The sequence below is a fragment of the Scomber scombrus genome, chromosome 22 (assembly GCF_963691925.1).
Source record: "Scomber scombrus chromosome 22, fScoSco1.1, whole genome shotgun sequence".
NCBI lineage: Eukaryota > Metazoa > Chordata > Actinopteri > Scombriformes > Scombridae > Scomber > Scomber scombrus.
Genome location: NC_084991.1, coordinates 18,653,089 through 18,669,732, shown reverse-complemented (window position 1 = coordinate 18,669,732; position 16,644 = coordinate 18,653,089). Strand labels below are relative to the sequence as shown.

Here is a 16,644-nt window from a genome sequence, read left to right as displayed (position 1 = left end):
GAGAGTAATAATAGTCAGAGCCATGCCAAATAAAGTCTTATCTGATTGACTAAAGCCCTTCAATCTATATTTATCCACAACTGGCAATGACATAACAGCTTTCACCAACAAAAAAAAACAAAAAAAAACAGCAGTCATTTAATTTCAATCAGCATCCACATTAACAACATCAACATTCCCCAAAAAGACCCTCTGAAGTTTACATTCATGAGCTGTGTGTTGTTTATTTGTACACTCCGTTATATTTTACTATTACGCTGTGTAGATTTCAGAATGAATGAAAAGTTGAGGGCACTTGAGTCCACTTACAATAACACTTTAGCACAACTGCAGCAAACTATAAGTCAGTCTTTAAGCACCATTGTATCGGCTTCCATGCAGCTATGTAACACCTGTTATCAGGTCTATGTACTTTCACTTACCCGTATGCCCTTCACCACCGATATGTTCTCGTTTTCATCTGACTCAAATGACACTCGGCGGGTACTGTTGTTCGCTCCCATTGTCAGACCGCTGGCTGTCAAAGTGTCTGATATTTACATGTACTATGGAAGACTCACATCCACTACTGTTTGTTTTTAGGACAGTTTATTCGCGTTAGAGCCAGGTATAGCTGGCTAGGGCCCACAGACACACACAGAACGGCTTCGACAAGTCCACACTTCCGTAGCATGACGTAACGGAAGAACGTGCGAGCTGATTGGACGAACGCGTTGTGCGTCCTAACATCAGAGCGTCGCATTGGTTATTGTTTGCAAGTGTGACAGCGTCGTACGTGCCACTTTGTCCCATTCTCTGGCTGATTGACACTTTTAGGATGTTTGCTGTTTCACGTGTGATATTTGAATAGCATCATCCTTAACGAGAAAGAAGTAGCAATAATATTCCAGAGATTTTCTGTTTTCTAATTATCTTACAATAGAATATGTATTATGATAAGGAATAAAATATAGGCTATAGGCACTGTTGGTAAGGTTACTTTGGAAATGTAATAGGTAACAGATTACTAGTTACAGTAAGTTACCCTATTTAAAATGTAATAAGTAATGTAACTATTTTATCCTATCCTATCGCCTATATTATCAATTACTTAATTAAAGAAATGTAACTTATTACTTTTTGATTACTTTTCAAATTTTCTAACAAACGTTTTCAACTGTTAGTATAAATGTACACATTAAGCCACCAAAAATCTATGTTAAGGATGTTTTCGTGGATACTGACATGATTTATAAGGGAGATCATATATTATAAAGCAAGATTTATCTCTCATTTGAAAATGTATTCATTAGTTCATGTACATTTTGGAATATAAAATAGAGATATTTTATAAAAAAAAGTCAAAAGTCTGGCATGTGCTTAATTGGTACTGTTACACCATTTAAGCCTGGCAAAAACAAAACAAACAAAAAAAACCAGCAAAATATGTATTCAGTTCATGTTAATTATTAAAAGATGAAGAAAAATCCCTCCTCCTGAGCAAAATCTTAAAGGTCTGACTTCAGATCTAACCTCCTTTGTAATCATTAACATTTTCATAAGTAACTGTAATTTAATTACACTTTTTTTTCAGTAACTGTAACAGCTTACAGTTACATTTATTTTGCAATTAAATTATGTAATGCATGTTACTCCCCAACACTGGTTATAGGCTACTTTCAATGCGATATATGCAATATCAAAATTATTATTTTTGATAATGATGTTTAAATAAGAAATCATGTTCATTAATTATACTGTAAAGTTCAAACCAATGCATTACTGTATGTGGTTAAGTTATAAAACTACCTACTGTTTTCTGCACTATTTTCTGATTTAACTTATTATAGTTTTTAGCACCTAACTTAGTAGCTGACTGTTACAACCCCTTTTCTCATTCAAAAATGTTAAACATCTGAAAAACGCATTGCTATTTTTCACATAAATACAAATTTACAAATTAGCATTTAAATCAAGCATTGCACCTAGTTTCAGTGCAGTACCTGAAAGTATTAATACTCATTGCTATAACAGTTTTGTCTGTGCTCAGAAGTTTCTTATCTGAATTCGGGTGTTCAGCATGTGTGATTTACAACAGAACAACAGATATCCATTATTACAGCAGTTTTGAGCTTTCAAGGGAATTACAGGGGAAGACATTTAATAACTGTTGAAGTTAGGTTTTGAACTTGACACAAACAATTTGATGTCATGTTGTTTTTACAGTGTTTATGTTGTTACTCATATTGAGCTCCGGAGGATACAAAAAGAGAAGAACTGGCAAAAATGAGAGTGATGGAAAAATGGGGAGAGGAGGAAATGTAATGGCTAAATATATTGCATGGTTGATGGAGCAATATCTTTAGACTGTTTTTTAAAATGCAGAATGGTAGCATGAGTTACCAAACCTGTTAGGGAAAGAAGAGACAGCTCCTAAAACTGAATCAGCACTGTAGAGATGGAGAGGGAATAGATATGGAAGTAGAGACTCATTTAATGGCTAAATTCAGTCGCCATACAGGCTGACTGGTAACCATTGCATCAGATCTATCAAACACTTTGAAACTCATCACTCTCTTGTAGAATAGGGTAGTAAGGATGTGATCATTTTTATGCTGTACTACTATTACTTTCTTTTCACATTTTCATTTATTTTTATTTTCAGGTGTGTTTGAATATCTATATAGCCATGGACAACATCAAATCATCCTTTTAGTTTAGTTTAACTCGTTTTCTTCTGTGGATCAGTAATAATTGTTTCTGACCAATCATGACCTTTTGCATTATCCGAGTCATCAAATTTGTCACAAACACTCCAAATCAGTTCCACTGTAGTTCACTCATATCTATATCCTGCTTTCTTTCTTTCTGCTGAGTTCTCACCAGCACAATTTTCCACTATCCATCAATTACATGTTGAAACCACTTTTGAATGGATTATCTCTCACCATTCACCTTTAACTGTCCACACTTTGTTTCCAATAAACTCAAACAGTCAATACTACACTGCAGGTCTGTGTTATCTATATATTGGATATAAGCTCCTGGGGAATAATACAGCAACAACAAATGTTAATTTTCCATGTCTACGTATGTTTATATTCAATTGCTGAATCTGCCTTTTATATGTGAAAATAGAGGAAGCCCACAGTCAGCACCTCTTTGCATGTTTTTTTTATGTGGCGAGGTTTGGTGTGGACTTAGACCCAAAAGCATTTATGAGGCAGAACTGATATAATAAAAGGAGGTTTTACTCTGTAGTAATTCAGGCTTACATTCAGACAGTCGGTCAGAAAAGACAAGTAATTCCAAAGGGACAAAGCAAGCAATAGATAATCAAAAAGATAGGATAGATCAAACATGTTGTGTGCAGTAGCAACACATGAAATGTTTGAAGGCATCGTGGACTATCTAGCAAACAACATTGGTGGGCATTTTAGGAAACTATTTGGGAGCAGCAGCAGGCAGAAGAAGAGTTGAGGTGATCAGCAGGAGCAGTAAGGATGACTACACAGGTGAAGAGTAACAGGACAATGCAAGTAAACAAAAGACAGAGGTAAATATGCAGATGAGCTGTAGACAGCTGTTGAGGAGGAGGAAGGAGCAGGAGTTGCCATGCTAGGGATGACCTATTTCAGAGCAAACACAACATACTGATTTTGCTTTGGAATAAAGCCCTGATTAGTGTCAGACTCAGTTCCACAAGGAGCATATTGTATGTTAACTTTGTCCTGTGCAGAGGCGGATATAGTTGCAATTACAGTTGCAATTGTTTACATTGTACTCTTATTGCTTTCAATATTACTGCATGTATTTTGTCTTTCTTTGTCACCTCCTTTGGAAGATAGTATCTCTAATCACAAAAAAGCTTTTGATTAAATAAATCTTACTCCACTAGAATGTCTGATACATAATAAGTGATCTGATAAAACAATTGCAGAGAAGACAAATAGCTTGTTCCCATGGTTGAATTAAAGGTATGAGAAAAATAAATATAATTCTGTCAACTCTTACAAATATAATGACTATACATTTAAATGGAAATAAGTTAAACTGTAAGAGCAGAAAGAGTCAACAAACTGGTAGTGAAATTATAGATTTGTTCTTACCGTATCCATCTCAAAAACTCATACAGCCTTGCAGGACATGAAAGCACAGCAAGATATTTGATATGTCTTGAGGAGAGAGGATATTATACATATAAGGAATGACAACTCATAAGAATTATCTTCTAAACTTGATATATTATACAAACAATAACCTAATACTTTCTTTATAATACTATTTTCTGCTGATTTATGTTTTCTGTGTTGTGTATGTGATACTGTGCAAACATAAATCAATAAAAACCCCTTTTAAGAATTCACTGTGGTTGTAGGGATATTTATTGAGAACCTCCACATACAGTACTCAGAGAATGTGCATTCAAATCTTTTACACAATAGATACCTTGATCCAATACATATCTTTTTTAATATAGATGTATCAGTGTTATGGCTGCACCTACAAAGCTGACTCACTGTTTTAGATCTTTGTTTTCATAAATATCCTACAATTTATAGCAGAATTGAAATTATTTAAATGATTTCAAATACATAAGCTATCACTCCAATCCAATTGATTCAGTGTCCTCTTAAACTTCTAAATTGACTACAAATCAGCCCACCAGGGGTAGAAACACTGCCACTTCTGGTTTAATTGTACATTTTCAATTTGATAATGTCAGAAATGGATCCAGCATTCTCAATAACCCCCAAAACCACCCAAATGTTGCCAAATTTGGCCAAGCAGTTGCTGAAATATTTTCTGTATAGGTGATTAGGCTAATTACACTAATTGTCCAACATATACTGTACATGTAAGCACCTGGCTGGTTTCTAAATTCTGGGGCCCCATAGTGTACATCTCTAACATAAAACTTTAAGGTACTCAACATTTCCGGGTTCACATTACTGGCAAGTAAACAATATTTGGCTTGCAAAACAGTTAAAGTTGATTTCATTGGGATACATTATACCCATTTTATATCAATTAACTAAAACCAATTAAAAAATAAAATTTCCTGGCTGTCTGAGATAAACATTTTAAACAATGTCATGTTGAGAATAAATGTCATAAATAGTAGGAATGATGTTTTCCTAAGGGGAATCCTTCACCCATGAGTCTATTATGAGCAGATTTGTAATAAAGAATTACAATATGCAGCAATGCCCTGAGGACACTTTTTGAAAAGCCTCAGGCTGTATTGAATAGAGTGAGAATAGAGATGAAAATTGAATGGTAGAGTGTGAAAAACAGCCTTCCTTGTTTGTGACAGCATTGTAACAGTCAACAAAATCATAATTATAACTGACTCTTGACTTTGACACTGAGCAATTATGCTGCTTGGTAATCTGTTTCATTTATTGGTAAAAGCTCATTCAATGGCTACCTATGACTGCTTGCTCAATGTCCTTTTACATTTTTCTCATATGTTACTGATACCTACGTAGGCATCTGATCATGTTCATAGTTGATGATGCACTTCTGTGTTTTGTTGCTTTTGGCAGAAAAACTTTAGATGAAATCATGAAATCATAATATATTTTTCTCATCCTGCAAAAGCCTCGTCCTCTTAGGAACCATTACTGCTTTTTTGTTAATATCTCTTACCTTGCTTTGATCTTAAATTTTCGAGAAAACTACTTATCAGGCATCTATAAATCTTTATCTAATTCCATTTCTTGCTGTATCATTTCTGCAAAATGAAATCTGTACTCAGTAAAGATATCAATTGCATATAACGTGTCTGTCTCTAAATGAAAAATACATGGGATGGAAATGTGGTTTTGGTGTTGTATATCCTAATGTGGGCGATGCATTACTTTAAGTGTGTGGTTAAGTTGGAGATATGTGGAACATCTATATGGCATATATTAGATGCAATATTTTGCTGTTTCCCCTAACCACATATCCATAGTAACAAGTAGATAAATATCTTCTTTTTCATCACAGAGGGATGACATTTTGTTGCAAATATCTAAAGAATGTAATTGGAGAGTTGGAAATACTGTATTTACACAACCTGCTTATCTTTATGTGGTATTTCTTCTCTCCTACAATAATTATTATAGCTATTATCAAACATTTAATTTGACTCATCCACTAATGACAACCTTAAAAAAGACCAAGGACTATCTGTCAGTACTATACACGACAGAGTAATGGGATGCAGCATTTGCATTTAGATCTATACATTAACAGATCATATAGGCATACCCTACAAAGACCTTATTGCCCTTGTATTCAATCCACACACAGGTCAGTCAGTCAAAGCAATCATTTAGTGTCTAAATGCACACCAAGCTGAAAGAAATAACCTTGGTCCTGTGTTATTGGAGAAAAGAAGCCCAGTAGATTAGTCGGACTGATGGGACATGGACTGCAGGGTAAGGTGATAAGAACTTCAAAATTAAACCTGGACCTGGGAAGCCAGGCGCCTTCAAAAGAAAAACGGCAGCTCCTGCATGACACAGTGATTGTTTCTTTTTTAGGGGAGGAAGAGACACAAAGATCACCCACAATGTTATCTCGTCAGTCCACCAGTGCATCAATCAGGGCCCAGTGCTGGGAATCGACCCTTTTCGCTCCAGAATCAATGCCCTCTCCCCATTCTCATTGGTACAGCAGATATTGTCAGAGATACTGCACAGGAGAGCCTGGCTAAATCCCACACTATATGTTCTAAATGGGGAAGGCTATTAACTCACTGACACACACTGTCACTGTCTTCTTTCTTCCCTGCAAAACCTTTCCTTTATCAGTCTCAAGAGCTCTGGGTTGAAAGTGTGACAAAGAAAGGGTTTTCCTCTTGTGATATTTGTATCATACACAAAGAAATCCTGTGTATAGTTACAGAAGTTAAAATATTATCTTAGTCTATAATCACACCCTATGTAAACAAGAATTATAATACTTATTTGAATAATTGTGCACACCAGGCAGATTCCTGTTGTAAAGCCCTGATAATGTACACCAATTAAAAAGCTATAGTTCAAGATGATGAAATGAAATGTAATTATTTAATGACTGATTTAATATTTAGAAATATCATCAACAAAAAAAAAGAAAAAAATCTATACTGGACCCCTATTGTGTTATTTTCATTGTGTTAAAGACAATTATTTTAGTAATTAAAACCCTGAATCCTCTGAAATTTGAAGCACTGATGCATATTTGGGGGGAAAATGTGCACAGCTAGTGACGTACTCTACTTTCCACCTTTTAGACTACAACTCCCACAATTCCCTCTAACCTCGCGCTTCTGTCTTCCTGTTTGGGTGCCGCAGCTGTAAAAAAAAAAAAAAAAATGGCAGCAGATACAGGAAGATACAGGAGTGCTGTTAGCAAAAACAAAGACCCCTCTGGTCTTCTCATCTCTGTCATAAGGTAAGGTTTGTCACATTCAACATTATACGCAGTGAAAGGCGGCGCTAACCTTTCCGACAGCTCCTTGACTCCTGTGTCATCTCTCACATACTGACAGCTGAAGCTAAAGCTAAAGCTACAATGTTAGCAACATCCTTCCTGTGTTGATAATTACACAAAATAAATTACAGCATCAATTACGCACATGTTTTATTTTATTTGCGATAGTATATATGTTGCTTAATCATGAAACAAGTTATACTTTCTTCCTGAATCAGAAGAAAAGTGTTAAAGCTGGTTTCGCCACAGTGTGTGCCACTCTCAAACTGAAGCTGTGAAACGACTTGGACTTTTTTAAAAAGGTTGTCTTGGTGTTTAGCTACTTTGTACGACTGCAATGCCTTTTTTCAGATGTAATATTCATCAAAAAAAAAAAAGATTGAGGGTTTAGACATATCCGCAATTTGTTGTCTCAAAGCTTTTCCTTCCTTTGGTGAAACTACCACTGGAGGAAGGTAAACATACCTTCACATCAGGAATGTCAAGGAGTTATGACCAAGTGTCCCAAACAGTCATCAGCTTGTAATTAATATATTCAATATGCATGAATCATTTAACCAATACAACTACTTTTGTTATTGTTGCTGCAGGTAGGTCAACTTCTTACAGCATGGATGTACTTGCAAGGCTGACATGAACAGTCCTTTACTTTTACTGTCATTCCCCTGTTTTTCTTCTTCTAACTTGTGCTGCCTTAAAATGTGTTTATTTTGTATAAACATTATTTTTGAATACTGTAATAGTTTTTACAAAATCTTATTGAATTTTGGGTTGTGTTTGATTTTATTTGCCTCATGGCTGTCCCAAAATGTTTCATGGGTTCACAGTTTTGCAGGTCAGTCTTAAAACAATAATCAGGTGCCCCAGTGAACACTGAAATAGATTTTTCTCGCTGTAATCATTCCTCCTCTTCATACTGGCCATTAGAAGATCTCTTCATAATGTACTTACAATGTAAGTGATGAGGACCATAATCCTCAAGTGTCTTCTGTGCAAAGATGTATTTAAAAGTTAATCTGGAGCCGATATAAAGCCTCAGTTTTCCAAATTAGTTAATTCAAGTAGATATCTTTCAATGCTGCAGTCTTTTTAGTGCCCTAGTCCATCTTTTTGTTACTATACTTCAACTGCAGCTCAACAGTGAAACACTGTCTGAGGAAACACAAAGAGGGATGCTGAAAAGGCCATAAATACCATCTCAAGATATCCACTTGATATGAATAACTCAGACTGCTGAAGCCTCATTTAAGCTTTAGATACACTTTTAAATGCACCTTTGTACAAAATGACTGTGTGTTTGGCTCCCATCACTTACATTGAAAGTGCAATTGAAGGCTTTAAAAGCTAGTATGGACAGGAGAAATGATTTCACTCATATGGGTGCCTGACTGTTGTTTTAAGACAGACTTGCAAAATTATGAATCTACATTTAAAGCTAGTTTAATGTATAGTTGGTTGATTTATTCAATATTCTTATTTTGTATGATTGTAATAGTTTAGTTTTGCCTCGTGTTAGTCCTGAAATGTTTTAATCTTGGTTCAAACATGTAAAACACTTTTGTAGGGTTTTAGTTTTGAAGGTGGCTGTATTAATAAAGTGTTTATTATGTGGTGCTTCATTCAGATTTGAGATGTAGATTTTGTTATTGATTTGAAACCGTTATACATACTCTCTCCCTCTCCACCCCTCTCTTTCGATCCAGGACTTTGTCCAGCAGTGATGATGTGCAGGATAGAGAGACAGAGAAAGGACGTCTGGAAGAGGCCTTTGAGACATGTGATAGGGACTTAGATCAGCTGATAGTTCAGCATTATGCTGAACTCACCACTGCCATCAGGACCTACCAGAGCATCACTGAACGCATCACCAGCTCCCGCAACACAATCAAACAGGTAAAATGGAGATATTTATACAAAAATGGACACTGGACTAAATAAGTATAGAGGGGTGTCAAACCCATCACTAAAATTCCTGCTTACATTGTTTCAGATTGATTTCAGAGCAGCAACTCTGAGCTGCATAATTAAAAACAAAATAGAGAAGCTTTTTTTTTTTGTAATTTTCATCAGTCTCCTCATTTATTAGAAGGGTTTCTTATCTCAGTTTTAAGGCTTTTTTATTCCCCAAGACTGAAATACTGACTTAATTAACACAAATCCTGTTCACCCAAGAAGAAAACTGCCTACTTAACAATCATCCGCTGAAGTTCGGATCCTGAAACCTCTGGACATAATTTTTCTCTATCACTCTTCAAAAAAGCTTAGGTCAGTCTCCCGGTCCCCTATTTGTGCAAGCTAGTATATATAAAAAAGACATCAATTGTTCTAGTGTTTTTTATTAGCAGGGTAAAAATGTAATTTAACCAAGTTGTATTGGCCCAGATATGTCATTAAATGATGATTACATTTATGGATTTTACTTTATCATTCCTTCATTATTATTTCATCACTTTACCATCATTCCACATTTCTGTGTTCATTTCATGTCACTTTTTGACAAAGCAAAGGTGCTACTACTAACATCAACAATGGGTCAGTTTCATTCAAGTGTCCTCGTAAGTCACGACAGCGAGCCAGCAAGCACAAAAACAGCCAAAACATTTAATGGTTTGAGCCACTGATGATTTTGTGATTCATGCTGGTGCTTTTCCAACTTTGACATGTCAAAATGTATTGAAAAAGATCTACTGTATTTACAAATCTGTGTTTCTGTAACTTTTCTTCTGCCCATCTTCAACCTTAGATCTTATGAATGGGAAAACACCTGTGTAGGTTTGCAGGGCTTTCAATTGAATTGCCAGTCGCTTTAACTTTAACGGAGTGTTTCAGAAAGGGATAACATCACCTATTTCCTGTCTATATTTGACTTTTTTTTCACTAGATTCACGCTTTTTCAGAGATTCCTCACATTGATTCAATATTATATTGTCTTGATGTGTATTTAAATTGATATTATACAGTGTGTAACCATATAACTGTTATCCAAAGACTGAGTTCTTGAGATTTCGCTTGAAACTCTGCATGTTTTTAGCAGTACCACTAAGAATGAGAAGTTTAATTAAAGAATATGCCAGAAGAATAATAAGATTCATTACCATGATTTTGGAATAGCTAAACTATGTTGTTAGGTTACTTAGCTTTTCTGACAGACAGGTAGTTCAGCCAGCATTCACTTCATAAAATGAACTATCCTAAAAGTATCCCTTAGTCTCTAAATATACATTATGCTTTACACATTTTCTGTTTTATAATTTAACTTTTATTAGACCTGTATTTGTTTTCCAAGCATCTTTTCAGAACTTGTAGTAATAACTTGATCTACAAACTCCAAAAAAAAACTTTGTTTAGAGGTACTACTGTAGCTAAAAGGTGCTTGTTGTACTTTTATGACTTCAACTCCTTCTTTCCTGCAGGTGAAGGAGAACCTCTTGTCTTGTAAGATGCTGCTCCACTGCAAAAGGGACGAGCTGAGGAAGCTGTGGATAGAAGGCATCGAGCACAAGCACGTCCTCCAGCTCCTGGATGAAATTGAAAGCATCAAGCAAGTGCCTCAAAAGCTGGAGACCTATATGGCAAGCAAGCACTACCTTCATGCCACAGATATGCTGGTGAGTGCAGTGATAGGCAGAGCTGTGTGTTGTAATGTCTAAGTATATGTGGAATGAACAGCGTTTCTGTTTGATAAAGAGTGAGACAGAGAGTAAAAAGAAAAAAAACAAACAACTTGATTGCCTGACAGATTTGCTCTCGCATATACTGTATGTTTTGACTGTTGGGTTGGATAGTAAGCTTTGTGAAGAAAATGAGAAATTGAAAAAAAGAACAGATTGCTTCTTAGTTTTTGTAGTTGTGGGAAAACCTGTTGGCATATGTAAATATATGTAGCATTACTGATAGGATGCTTTTGAGACTCATGGTGTTCACAGCACACATACATAAACACCAGTGTTTATGTGCCATGTTGCTCCTCAGATTGATTTCCTGGCTCCTCTCATGCCTTTAAAGACTCCTTTTTTAGCCTTGAACAGTTCAAGCAAACATCTTCTTAGTGCTTTGAGGGCACTGCAGGTGTGTAGGTATGCGTGCATTCTTGTTCTTTTGATGTGTGTTTTGCAGTATGCTCGGCAGGGGAGCTCGAGGATGGCATTGAGGGCTAAACGACCAGTCTCTGTGATCTCTCTGTTCCTTTTCCATGCCTTCCCTTTCCGCTCTCTCTTCCTCTGTCACTCCCACACATCTTCCTTCAGACTGTAGTAATAATTAGTTTGCTAGAATGGGGTTATCTGAAGAGGAGGAAAAAAGAGGGATGACGGTGTGCCCAAAGGACCATGAAAAATCCTCTTTGTGGGGGAGGAGAGAAGTGGAACTTCATTCAACCTGTGCTCAGTCTGTTCACCGTGCTTTGAAAGGTTGTGGAAAGTTCAAAGTCAGTTGGACGCTTCGCCGCATTCTTGCAAACTTCAAATGTGCTTAACTTGATTAGGACGGTGCAGTTTCATTAGTATGTAAAAAGTACACTTTAAAGAACATTTTTTACGCCTCTCTACATACGCCTTTCTTTCTACCTTTCGTTTTGGTGAGATATTTATGCAGTTTATGAATAAATAATGTTGAGTCCACTTTAAATAACCCATGCTTAAGCCAAAGTAGAGGTGTTTGGTCACATTATAAAATGATAAAATGACAGCCTTGAAATAACTTATTTGGTTAGTTTAATACTTTCACATTTACTACTGTGCTCTTGATTCAGTCGGACTGAACTGGCCACATTACATTTTCAGGAATTTTGTTTAAGTTTATCAACCCCTATTCGATAAACAGATTTGTATGAGCTTTCTAGAGGCTGACTTTTTTTTCTTCTGTGTTTTCTTCATTTGTTTTGCTGATATATTGTTAACTGCCAAGACAAACTCTCTACATCTCTGTGCTGTAACATCGTACAGCTTGTCACTTCTCTCAGAGTCCCTGATGTGTTTATTCCCATCATGCTGTCACTCATTACAGCACTCATCTGTCAGATTAATGTCTCCCTGGTTTTCACATGCACCTTCTGTTGCTTCTTCTCTCCTTCTGCTCTATTTCTCCCTCTTGTCTGTTTTTCCTTTTTTTTTGTTGCATTCTTTAACAATATTTTGTCCTGACAGACCAATGTAGTATACATCTTTGTTATTATTTTGCTTTGCAGTAAGGCAGGAGTAGACTAGCCAAGAATAAACTTCCTAGCCTTCCTCTCCATGCCTGTCTCTCCTCTACTGTCTCTTACTCTATAACACTGCCTGTGTGTCTGGGTGTGTTTATGTGAGGCTTATCTCTAAGGGTTGACAATTAGAATTCAGACTATGCTCTCTGTCTGCTATTGAATGGCAGTCTGAAACCCCATGGGGTTGGTTAAAAATGAGACTGGCTTTTGTTCCAGAAAATCTCCTCTCCTCTCCTCTCCTGTCCTGTCCTGTCCTCTCCTCTCCTCTCCTTTCCTCTATATCTTTTCTCACTCCACTGTTCCAATATAATCAATCACAAAACCCAGGTTTACTCACATACAACTGCTGCCAACCCCCCCCTCTCACCCCCCCACCCCAGGTAGCTCACGGCTTAGTGATGGATAGTCATGCACTTCTCTCTTCTCTTCTCTTCTCTTCTCTTCTCTTCTCTTCTCTTCTCTTCTCTTCTCTTCTCTTCTCTTCTCTTCTCTTCTCTTCTCTTCTCTTCTCTTCTCTTCTCTTCTCTTCTCTTCTCTTCTCTTCTCTTCTCTTCTACCCTATATTCTCTTCTGTCCTCTCCTCTTTCCACTTTATGTCCTTCTCTCCATCTGTCTTTCTCCCAAGCAAATTCACTAGAGACTTTATATCCCTTATTACACTGACAGGCCTGGTCCCCTAATGATGTTAACCAACCTTCTTCTGTCATACCAGCCCAATGGTAATGAGATACCCCCACCCCCACCATACACAGGCACATACACATTACATGATTTACAGTCATACAATCACACACATATAATCATACACAGACACATTAGGAGAGGTGTGTGTGTGTGTACACACACTAACACACACAATCCCAAGACACACAAAATATTGCAGGCATGCCGAGTTCTTCCATTAAGCAAAAAGGGGCTGATCATGCAACGCATTAGCTCATCTTGTCACTAATGTGTCTCTCATTTGCATCAACACACACTTGACCCATGCCCCCTACCCAGCGTCCTCCCCACTGCTACCCATTCCCTTCAGGCCTGCCCTGGCCATGCAAATATTTTTCACAGCGCTATCATCTGGCCATCAGTGTTATTGAAATACACACAGGAATGCACACGTGTACACACGAATACAAATACCTGCACATTTTATTTAATGGCATGAAGATTTATTAATTGCAAACATGCCACAACTGCTACTGCTCCTGCTAATGGAAGCTGTGAAAAGTATATTGTATATTGTACACAATATATGTATTGAAAAAAAGGAACCGTTTATGGTATTGCTTTAAAACTGTAATGTGTGTCTTTGGTGGTCATTAAAAATCACTGTAATATCAAAAAGTGTTATGATGACAAGAATGTTGAACTCTGCTAATTCTGGACCAGTCGTGTCCTGTTGCTCTGTATCGACATGTTTTTTCTGTGCTAAGAAAAAAAGGCTGGTAAGCTGTCTGACCAAACACTAATAAACTTGCAAACAATTGCCAGGATAAGTAAAGATGATCTTGTATGTTGTCATATGCAGGTATCAGCTGTAGAGTCTTTAGAAGGCCCCCTGCTGCAAGTGGAGGGTCTTGGTGATCTACGCCTGGAGCTCCACAGCAAGAAGCTCAACATCCACCTTGTGCTTATTGACGAGCTGCACAGACACCTCTACATCAAGTCCACAAGTCGCCTGGGACACAAGAACAAGGACAAAAATGCTGCTCGCCTTCCAGGGTAAGTGGCAGTTGAGACATGCATGTATGCTTTCTCTTATATTGTTAAAACTTGGAGGGGTATGGATGTCTTCACAAGAATAGAAACTACAGAACATGAAAACAGTTCTGCAGTGTCATTAGGGAGGGCTTGCTCGTTTACTCGATTGTGCATGCTTCAAAACCTTAAGATTAGGGTTTTATTAGCGCTTCTGTAATTGCAAAGACTCATTTTTCTCAGTTGGACTACTGATGATCAAAAACTGTTTAGAAGGGATTAGGGATTTGATATCACTTAATTTCCTATTTTAGGGTCCCAGTAGTTTAGCAAAAATAATAGCTATTCTTTTATCTGTCCGTACAACAAGCATTGAATAATTGTAGGATTTTCATTCCATGCAGTGTTTTCACCAGTAAGTCATAAAGTCATAGACGGCTTTATAAATAAATCTTTTTCACTAGTTTGTTTGGTCCGAGGTATCAAAAGCCTTTTTGTGTGTGCCTGTTATGTAGTCAGCACAAATATAACCTTCAAAGTGCACTCTCTGTTGAAAAGTTAGACTTTATAGATGTGCCTTCATTATACATTATTCCATTGCTGAGACAACTGAGTGCAACTTGCCAATTATTTACTGTATGGCAACTAAGCCAATTACTGACAAAAACAATTAGACCATCCATAACTTGTTGCTCTACTTCTTTATGTTTTCACTTAGAGCTCTGAAGTTACAAAGATACAGATAACCCCCCCCCCCCCCCCACACACACACACATCATTTACTGTAAAGAGGCAAACTGCACTAATTAATTCATACAGGCTTGGCGGGCAAGCACTAGAAGTCATAACTGGTGCGATTTTAAGAACATTCAAGTTATGTATACACATTTTATTGTTTGTTTTCCAGGTTTCAAACCATTTCTCAATACGTGGGAGTCAGTACCAGTTACTATTTACCAGCAGGGAATAATACATTTAAGATCCACACTTTCCATGTGACACAAGTGATGCTATAAATGATAAAGCAGGTTTTGCAATCGTTAGGAGAATAACTTAAGCTTTGCCTCCGTGACCCGAGAGCCAGGTTTTTAATTTGACGATGCAGCCGTATAACTTATTAGGGCTAAGACTGCACAATGGCTTCGAACACGCTATTAATGCTGTTGTGTTCTGTGAAAGGAATTCATCTTGTTGTTTGCACTTTTCCACATGTGTGTGTGCGTGTCCGTGTGTGAGGTGCAGTAATTATGGTGGCGGTGGGTTGGTGAGGTACAGTGATTTATTACTGAGGGTCAGCCAGTGACAGGTCCTGGCCTCCCTGTATTGGGTTGCCTCTAACAACAAGCCAGTCTCCATACACCCCACTCACTTAGCAGGCATACTGTGTTTATACCGCCCAACTTAAAGGGCCTGGATTGCTTCCACCTCCAGCTTAAGGCTTGATAAATGACTCATTGGAAAGCAGTACCGATCCTACCTCGACATGCAAGGCTTTTTTGTTTAAACAGTAGATTGTTTTTGTTAGAGAGGAGCAGGTTAGTCGGTACGTTTCTGTGCATATTTTTATATAGAGTATAAGAAGATTTTTAGTTAATTTGAACTTATTCCTCTCATGCAGTTGTAACTTGCAATATCATGTTTTGTATGAGACAGAAAGAATCTTTAATTTAACATACTCCTAAAATTTTTATAACTGTTTTTTTTGTTTTCTCTCTTCACAGATCCACAACCAAAGACACATCTCCGATGCCTGTGTTAGATGTCAGCAGTCTGTCCACTCCACGCAAGCTTTTGGATTCATCACAGTTCAGCACACCCGGATCCAGCAGTGGTAGGGCCCTTGGATCATATTATACAGGGAAGGAAGACGGAATAATAGAGAAAAATATGGGTGGTGGCTTGGGATAAGAAGGCTGATAGTGAAGGAAAAGAGACACAAATAGAAGTGAGATTTTTAAGAGGGTGTTAATGAAAAACCATAAGTTGTGTGGTTTGCTCTCCATTAAAATTGCATACATTAGGAGTGCTATAGCGATAAACCCATCAACGGTGTTGTTGGTCTCTGGATAACAAAGTGTGCAGATTTCAGTTTGCAATTTTATTTTCACTGTGCTGATATTCTTAGTGATAATGAAGTCATTAGCATCACTCTGGCTTACATCCATTTGCATGTCATTATGGGTGTGTATTGCCAACTCCTCTTACACATACACACACACATAGTATCACTGAATGCACGCAGGATCTGCTGATCCAAACTCTTTACAAAAACAAAAAAAAACAGAAAATCACCACTGATGCCT

The 16,644-nt window shown here is 37.2% G+C and overlaps 2 protein-coding genes across 3 annotated transcripts in view; one reads left to right on the top strand and one right to left on the bottom strand.

Moving 5' to 3' along the window:
• Positions 1-660, bottom strand: part of chchd3a (coiled-coil-helix-coiled-coil-helix domain containing 3a) — a 72,155-nt gene extending 71,495 nt beyond the window's left edge. For both annotated transcript variants that reach the window (XM_062443533.1, XM_062443534.1), the window contains exon 1: positions 423-660. In XM_062443533.1, coding sequence (XP_062299517.1) covers positions 423-503 — 81 coding nt within the window. In that variant the 5' untranslated portion in view covers positions 504-660. The remainder of the gene's footprint in view (positions 1-422) is intronic.
• Positions 661-7,308: 6,648 nt separating this feature from the next.
• The window catches only part of exoc4 (exocyst complex component 4), a 120,559-nt gene continuing 111,223 nt past the window's right edge, over positions 7,309-16,644 (top strand). The window contains exons 1-5 of the mRNA XM_062443532.1: positions 7,309-7,407; positions 9,150-9,339; positions 10,860-11,054; positions 14,172-14,365; positions 16,063-16,172. Of these exons, the coding sequence (XP_062299516.1) occupies positions 7,328-7,407; positions 9,150-9,339; positions 10,860-11,054; positions 14,172-14,365; positions 16,063-16,172 (769 nt within the window). The 5' untranslated portion in view covers positions 7,309-7,327. The remainder of the gene's footprint in view (positions 7,408-9,149; positions 9,340-10,859; positions 11,055-14,171; positions 14,366-16,062; positions 16,173-16,644) is intronic.